The 8,903-nt window shown below is 43.8% G+C and overlaps 1 protein-coding gene across 1 annotated transcript; it reads left to right on the top strand.

Moving 5' to 3' along the window:
* The first annotated feature begins 5,234 nt into the window (after window positions 1-5,234).
* Window positions 5,235-8,226, top strand: LOC124113408. Its single transcript, XM_046473739.2, has 4 exons — window positions 5,235-5,340; window positions 6,002-6,222; window positions 7,027-7,122; window positions 7,583-8,226. The coding sequence occupies exons 1-4, from the start codon at window positions 5,304-5,306 to the stop codon at window positions 7,916-7,918; spliced, it is 690 nt and encodes a 229-aa protein (XP_046329695.1). The 5' UTR covers window positions 5,235-5,303; the 3' UTR covers window positions 7,919-8,226.
* The last annotated feature ends 677 nt before the right edge of the window (window positions 8,227-8,903 follow it).

Here is an 8,903-nt window from a genome sequence, read left to right as displayed (position 1 = left end):
TCTGAACCCACTGTCTGATTCACGTCCGCCCATTCCCCACTGTTTAAGCATGTTGGTCTGAACCCACTGTCTGATTCACGTCCGCCCATTCCCCATTGTTTACGCATGTTGGTCTGAACCCACTGTCTGATTCACGTCCGCCCATTCCCCACTGTTTAAGCATGTTGGTCTGAACCCACTGTCTGATTCACATCCGTCCATTCCCCACTGTTTACGCATGTTGGTCTGAACCCACTGTCTGATTCACGTCCGCCCATTCCCCACTGTTTAAGCATGTTGGTCTGAACCCACTGTCTGATTCACGTCCGCCCATTCCCCACTGTTTAAGCATGTTGGTCTGAACCCACTGTCTGATTCACGTCCGCCCATTCCCCACTGTTTAAGCATGTTGGTCTGAACCCACTGTCTGATTCACGTCCGTCCATTCCCCACTGTTTACGCATGTTGGTCTGAACCCACTGTCTGATTCACGTCCGCCCATTCCCCACTGTTTAAGCATGTTGGTCTGAACCCACTGTCTGATTCACGTCCGTCCATTCCCCACTATTTAAGCATGTTGGTCTGAACCCACTGTCTGATTCACGTCCGTCCATTCCCCACTATTTAAGCATGTTGGTCTGAACCCACTGTCTGATTCACGTCCGTCCATTCCCCACTATTTAAGCATGTTGGTCTGAACCCACTGTCTGATTCACGTCCGCCCATTCCCCACTATTTAAGCATGTTGGTCTGAACCCACTGTCTGATTCACGTCCGTCCATTCCCCACTATTTAAGCATGTTGGTCTGAACCCACTGTCTGATTCACGTCCGCCCATTCCCCACTGTTTAAGCATGTTGGTCTGAACCCACTGTCTGATTCACGTCCGCCCATTCCCCACTGTTTAAGCATGTTGGTCTGAACCCACTGTCTGATTCACGTCCGTCCATTCCCCACTGTTTAAGCATGTTGGTCTGAACCCACTGTCTGATTCACGTCCGCCCATTCCCCACTGTTTAAGCATGTTGGTCTGAACCCACTGTCTGATTCACGTCCGCCCATTCCCCACTATTTAAGCATGTTGATCTGAACCCACTGTCTGATTCACGTCCGCCCATTCCCCACTATTTAAGCATGTTGATCTGAACCCACTGTCTGATTCACGTCCGCCCATTCCCCACTATTTAAGCATGTTGATCTGAACCCACTGTCTGATTCACGTCCGTCCATTCCCCACTGTTTACACATGTTTGTGTTGTTCAGCCAGTGTTTGAAACTTCGCGGTTATTTTCTCGGAAGGAATAATTTCTGTTAGACTCACAAAAAATTATCTTTCCGAGCATCAGGCATGTGTTGTAAACGATGTCAGTCGAATCTTCCAGCCAGTCTGAACCATGTATACCTGCATCCCGACATTGGATACCCTCTGGTAAGTCAGCCTCACATCGCCTTGTCTGAACCAGTGCTACTTTGAACCCCGTCAGTTCTACAACAATATGTCTGCAGTGATAAATATACGACCCGTGAAGATTCTAGGTAGAATAGGTCTTCAGCAAGCCATGCTTCCCGCAAAAAGGTAACTATGCTTGTCATAAGAGGCGACTAACAGGATCAGGTGGTCAGGCTTGCTGCATGTCATTGATCCCAATTGCGTGGATCGATGCTCATGATGCCAGTCACTGGATTGTCTGGTCCAGACTCGATTATTTACAGACCGCCGTCATATAGTTGGAATATTGCTTAGTGCGGCATTTAACAACAAACAGACATGGAGATAATATACGTTGTATACATTGAAAATATAATATATTGTTGGAATATGGACAACAAAGGTAGGTGGGTTGGGAATTCCAGGATTAGATCTTGTCATTCATGCCTAGCGGGTGGAAAGTTTTCAGATTAAATATCCATTTGAGTTCAATGGATCAGCGTCTTGCCGTGCCCTGAACTGATTCAGGGTCTGTTTTAAGCTGTTGAATGTTTAGGTCTCTGGTTGAGTGTCCTACAGAGTTGAAGTGTTTGGCGACAGGTTTGTCCCTTTGATGGTTGATGTCAGCCCCTAAGCTCGAAACTAGTCACTAAGATTAATCTTGGGTTTTAGCCCCAAACCTTATATTCATTTGTTGGAATATGTTCAATACTGGTCTCCTTAATATTTGTTTCGTGCGTGAGAATGAATGTCACACTTATCATTTTTCACAGCAACATCTACATTGAACCTCTTGATACCTATTGGCATTTTATGCATAAATGTAAACATCACGCGAACAGAATCACACACATCTTCCCGAGGCAAGGGAGTTAACTGACTTTAATAGTCCAGTTTCCACCCTTGCCAGACTAGGCTGGTATTACTGGGCTCGATCGTTGCGCCACCAGTGGCTATTACCAATTATGTCCCTTCTAAGCCTCTCCTATGGACAGATTTCACCTCTCGTATCACTTGCGTTTGCTTCACACAAAAAGGTGGCGCCCAGTCAGGACGATCTGATCGATTATCAAGATCTATATTGTGATAAAACGGGTCTTACATCGCGAAATGCATCAAATCACGTGAGCACCTTGATTAAAAACATGAAAGGATTTGGAAAGTATCAGCTGACAACGAATTGGCGATGCACATGCTTTGCAAATCCTTCAATCGATCGAAATCTGCATGACAGTTTACGAACCGGATTTCGATTTCGGTGCGCGAATTTGATTCGACTATGCATAGACTCGTTAGTCCAGACAAAACGTAACTACATAATACCAGCCTAGTTCGGCAAGGCTGGAAACTGGACTTTTATAGTCAGTTAACTCCTTTGCCTCGGGGATATGAATCACACGAGACAAGGCATTGCTTGTTGTGATAAGCGTGCATACATATGAAATGAAGCACACGTAAAATGCGTTTCTCCGATCGGCTATTGACTTGCGTAAACAAGGAGTAATGGGCGACGACGTTCACACCTGTGAACTCACACTAAGTGAGGGTCAAGTCTTACAAGGGTGAGTGAGTAATTGATTGATTGATTGATTGATTGAGTGAGTGAGTGAGTGAGTGAGTGAGTGAGTGAGTGAGCGAGTGAGGTTTTAACACCGCTTTTAGCAATATTCCAGCAATATCACGGCGGTCACCAGAAATGGGTTAACACATTGTACCAATGTCTGGAATCGAACCCGGTTCTTCGGCGTGACGAGCGAACGTTTTAACCACTAGGCTAACCGACCGCGCCCAAATGACAGATGAACGCCTACTCCACCATGAACAAATTCAATATCAAAGGGGGAGAATGTCCCAAAAGAGAACGCTCCACATTCTAGATTAACACATATATAGTCCAAGGCAAAAATGATATTGTAGATGTGGGCTCCTTCTTCGTCGTATTTTGATTTTGTAATAAAAAAAACATTTTGTAACGACAAAACCATTTCCATAGTCATGTAATCCCAAGTCATTTGTACGATTCCGACTATATCATGAGCATGTGTTTATGAATCACTATCAAATAGTGATAACACATGGTGTTCAGCGATGAGGTGAGCGTATAATGCACCACCGGTCGTATCTGTCACAAACACAAGCAAAGGCAAGTTAATTGTTCAACTTAAAACAATCAAGGTGACATATGGAACAAGTCGAAATAGGGAATTGCATCAGACATCATGGTTGCCCTCGAAGTATCGTAAAAACCCTTTTGAAAGCTTTACTGCTCGAATGTTGTCATCCTGATCAAACATCTTTTGAGCAAGAATTATATGACGTCTTTGAAATCTTCGAGAAAGAGTGCTGGAATATGTAAATATGCAAAGATGTTGATTATTGGGAAGTTGAATCATCTTTCTTGTCATACGGTCTTGTGGAGAGTTAAGTGAGTGAGTAAGTGTGGTTTTACGCCGCTTTTAGCAATATTCCAGCAATATCACGGCGGGGGACACCAGAACATGCATGTATGAGTGTCAGAGACGTAATTTCATGTCCGAATCAATCTCCGTAAGACAGTTTTAGGGAGTCTTGTCCACTCCTGCAGGCCTGGACCGGTCCGAAACGGGTGGCCTTTGGCCTTGGCGTTCACGTCTCCCGATAATGTCCCGGACGCGCCCAATGGGTGAAAGGTCAGGACTCCTGTCTGGCCATGGCCTTCTGGTGATGTCTCACTGCTGGCGTGCTGGAGATAGTCAGTCATGATACGTACACAGTGGGCACGAGTCTTGTCTTGAAAGACAAAAGTTGACAAGCATGAGGCACTAACGGCGCAACTCTTGGCACCTGTGTTTTGTGGTACTGACCAATGACACTTCCATGAACAATATGCAGCTCGTTCTGGCAGTCATATTGATCTCGCCTCATCATTACCGACCAAACCCCAAGTCTGTCATGTTGCCTAACGTCGACGTTCGTATCACGTTCGTTAAGACGCCTCCGGACACGTCATGACCACCCGATCCCGTTAGTTGCCTGTTACGACAAGCATAGTTGCCTTTTAGGGACAGATGGGTTGCTGAAGACCTACTCTACCCCGGATCCACAGGGACATCTAAACTGGGACGATCTGGAGGCTGAGATGATTAAGTTGTGGGTTCGAATCCCATCTTTCCCCAAATATGATCCTTGGTATATCAGCCCCGAACCAATCCTCGTGCGTTCCTCCAAAGTGTTAAAAGTCAACAATCTATGCCACCTTTGGTATTCCCACTGAAGCTTTCAACCACACTGTAACTTAAATAACTTCAAATCGGCGTTAAATCCCACTTACAACATCAAGATATTCACAAAGAATCAACGCTATGTAAAGACCCATAGATATGTTACCTTTCTATTGTATGCCATTGAGCAAATGTTTTTTAAACCGAGTCATACCTATGTCGATGTACTGGAAAGTCCCACATTCAAATCTAATGGCTGTGAAGGGGGCATTCCTGAATAGGTGACCCGACTAGCCTCACCGGGAGTAGGCCGGGTTCCTGACAACATGACATGGCGAAGGGAGGTAAGTGAGAACATTACCGTGTCTGCGACCCCAATTGCTCTGCGTTCACGACAGCCGAGAAAACCTGAATGAAATGCATACCTACAATGCTCATGTCACTGTTCCCGTAGCGGGTGGCGTGTGATTGGTTGTCCTGTAAGTAATGCCCAACAGTGTTTACGGAAAGTTTGAACAAGATGAAGAGAATTTCAGTCAAGAAATCCCTAGTTTGGTTTATCATATTTGTATAAATATGGCATATAGCATAGCAATGAAATCAGTTCTCTCCCATCGCTTACTGGAATACTGGTTTGCCTACCTTCGTGATTATCTTACTGTCATCGTAAAAGTTCTCCTGCAAACTCTACAAGAATGGAATCGTGTTTTGCAGTTTTTATAATCACCACAGGTTGGTTACACGAATATGTGAATTTAAGCTAATTATTTACCATATTACCGCTTTTAACTTTATTTATTACGGCTACATCGAACTAGATCCATTAGTTTAGAAATAAAACTTATTCATTAATTTTATCCATTACTATCCCTTTCGCATAACATTTGAAACCTTTTTTTTTGCCAATGTTTTACATATAACTTTCAATCGGCCAAGGTAACGTTTTACGAGTGTTTCCCCTGGATTAATGAGGATGAGCCATATCTTAAACCTGTGTATTTAACAATGTTCGAACAAGTTTATAAAGGCGACTTCACTCTTTGAAAGGTTTCCTATTACAATTATTAGTTTTGTTCTGCTGGCCAAGTATTCTAACGTGCCGCAATTTGCAGTTCCGTCCCTTAGCTGTGCAGGATCCGCTGTTTACTGAGGCTTCCCCCCCCCCCCCCCCCCCCCCAACGTGCTGACACGGCGTGATACTGAAACACCGTAAAACCCAACTCACTCACTCTATATGTTTTTGTTATTGCACATCTTGCTTCGCATCCTTTGGAATGTCCAAAGAATTAATTCTCAACACAATACGCGTACGGCACATATATGTTGAAGCCTTGTCATGTATGATAATATACGATGCATGCTTACAGTCTTGGTACTTTCGTATGTATTTCAGTGGTGCTATTATCGTCACAACGTATTCCAACAACGCTCGCTGCACCGGTACCCGAGGAGGACGGCCGTTGGGTCAACCCTTGCGGAGGGGGTCAGCCCATCTCCGGATCAGCCTTGAATCTCCCCACAGTCCCGCCTAAGCCAATCAGCGAGGAGCTAGCTTCACTGAAACTCATGGCGCTGACGGCTGTCAGTCTGTGTGACGAGACATCTTACACAATAGTAAGTCGTATGACTTGTAGCTTTTATGCCATTTTGTTGTACCAACGATACTATTGCTAACTTACAGAGTTGTGTCCCTTAGCAGTTTGGATCCGCTGATTATGTGTTCGAATCCTCCCGATTATGATGCTTGGTCTGTCAACATTCCCTGACACGTGGGTTTCATCAAACTGCTAAACGTCTAAGACCTGTGTTACTTAATGTCAAGTTATTATATCACAGATATAACCCCACTCACCTGACTCACCCTTGCGTTAAATGGACTCTGGACTCTTTGATTATGATTAAGAAAAGTTTTTTTAATTATTATACCTACCTACCTACATACGTGATCTCACTTCCTGGTTGTGGCATAGCGTTGAAAGAATTGAATGTTAGTTTTAGATATATAGGTCGTTTCATGTCTCGTCCCATTCTACCGCAGGAAACATCGACTTCATTTCATAAAAACACAGTTTGTATTCACAGTAAGCTAAACATGTGACGTCAGCACGTAGAGAAAAGCTTATAATATAAAAATAAAGTAATATTTTGTTTCTCCAAAACAATTAACATACAGTCAAACAATATGTCGTAGTTGAAGGGACCTATATAAATAATTCGTGTTATCCGAGGTTCGACACAACCGAAACTGATGAATATAGAAGGAATACACAGGGACGAACTAACGGCATTAACTTAATGGCTTTTCTAATTCGAGTACATTACCATCCGATCCTGACAGATTAACACAGGCTGCATGGACATCTAGCTACCTCGTCTGCTCCGGAATGTTGCACATACTGTCTATTTTATTTCTTACAGCGATCCAGAATAGGCACGTCAGTAGCTAATGCGGCAAGCAGTATTGTCCTCGATGGCTTCCCCAGTACAGGCGCTTCATACACTAACGGAACAACGGTAGGTTTTAGTGACGTCGTGATGCACGTTTATTCAACATCGTATTTTGTTTTGGTATATCCGATTTCTATATTTCTATAAACTGTTGATTATGTACATGTCTGGATGTGCTTGACTTGTTGCTAATAATTAGTTGCTATATCGGCGTTCGATATTCAGCGTTAAATGTACACACAGTCCCGTTTCCCGTTAACGTCAACGTCAACGACATCATCATCATCATCATCATGTGAAGGTATTCCAGCTATATCACGTGGCCTCTCAGACCATTGCTTGATAGCAAGGATACATTTTCACTGCTATTTTTGCTTTTTCCGCCCAATGGAATCTGTTTCGTCTGACAATCAGGAATGGTTATTCCTTGGCGTTGACGTTTTTTATACAATTCATGAGTTGACGTTAGAAACACGATGACGACGACGACGTTTATATATGATGATGATGATATATTCTTTTTCAGATCGAGGAACTGTTTTTGAACGAAGTTCAACGGTTGTCAAAGATTGAAGTGTTCCTCGAACAAGCTGGCTTTGATACCTATGACTATGCGGACAAAATCAGACAAGTCGAAAACAAGAATGTGGAATTGTTGTGTAAGATGCACGTTACGATGAAAGGACTTAACCAGGAAGTGACGACAAATGTGTCACGTGACATCATGCCAGATGAATACAGGACCCTGGATGAGATATCTCAGATCGACGTCAGGAACTACATCATGGTCCGTGGCACCCAGGCCGTTGCTGTCGCCATATCGGAGGAGATCGATGCCTACTTGCAGGACAACAGCTCCTAATTGAACAGGTTTTGAATTTGAAAATGTCACGTACTGTAAATGGCTATGTATTTATTTTGCTAATTCATTGATAACATAACGTTCATGTCATGCGTGTATTCATGTGTATATTCAGGCTGTTATAAAGTGAGATTGTTATTATGCTACTTAACCTGCCATACAGTCGAGTAAGTGCCACAAACGATCCTGGCGATACACCTCCCAACGTACCTGGGACTTGTTTGTTTGTTGTTTAACGCCCCTATCAGCAATATTCCAGCTATATGACGGCGGTCTGTAATTAATCAAGTCTGGACCAGACAATCCAGTTATTGATTCCATGAGCATCTATCTACGCAATTTGGACACGATGACATGCATCAACCAAGTCAGCGAGCCTGACCACCTAATCCCGTTAGTCACCTCTTACGACAAGCAAAGTCGCCTCTTACGGCAAACATGGGTTGCTGAAGGCTTCTTCTACCTCGGATCTTCACGGGTAACATGGTACGGTGGGTTAGTCAGGCGGGGTAGTCAGGTGGGGTAGTCAGGTAGGGTAGTCAGGCGGGGTAGTCAGGCGGGGTAGTCAGGTGGGGTATTCAGGTGGGGTAGTCAGGCGGGGTAGTCAGGTGGGGTCGTCAGGCGGGGTGTTTCGTACTTCATAATCGTCCATATGTAAGCATTTCAATCGTTTTCATGTGTCGATCGTCACGCCGAAGACCCGGGTTCGATTCTCGACATGGGTACAATGTGTGAAGCCCATTTCTGGTGTCCCCCGCCGTGATATTGCTGGAATATTGCTAAAAGCGGCGTAAAACCATATTCACTCACTCACTCACTTATGTACTTTGGTCTCTATATTTCCATATGCTGTTTCACAAAAGATTAAATCGATGTAATTTTAAACGTTCATTTACAAATCTTTAAACATTGTCAAAAGAACAATGTCATTTAGATTATTACTGTTGCAAGCCATGTTCTAAGGCATCACTTATTGTTTCCAGTG

The sequence above is a fragment of the Haliotis rufescens genome, unplaced genomic scaffold (genome assembly GCF_023055435.1).
Source record: "Haliotis rufescens isolate VD_foot unplaced genomic scaffold, xgHalRufe1.0.p SCAF_27, whole genome shotgun sequence".
Taxonomy (NCBI): Eukaryota; Metazoa; Mollusca; class Gastropoda; order Lepetellida; family Haliotidae; genus Haliotis; species Haliotis rufescens.
Note: the sequence above shows the minus strand (reverse complement) of the source record. Positions and strands in the feature narration are given on the sequence as shown.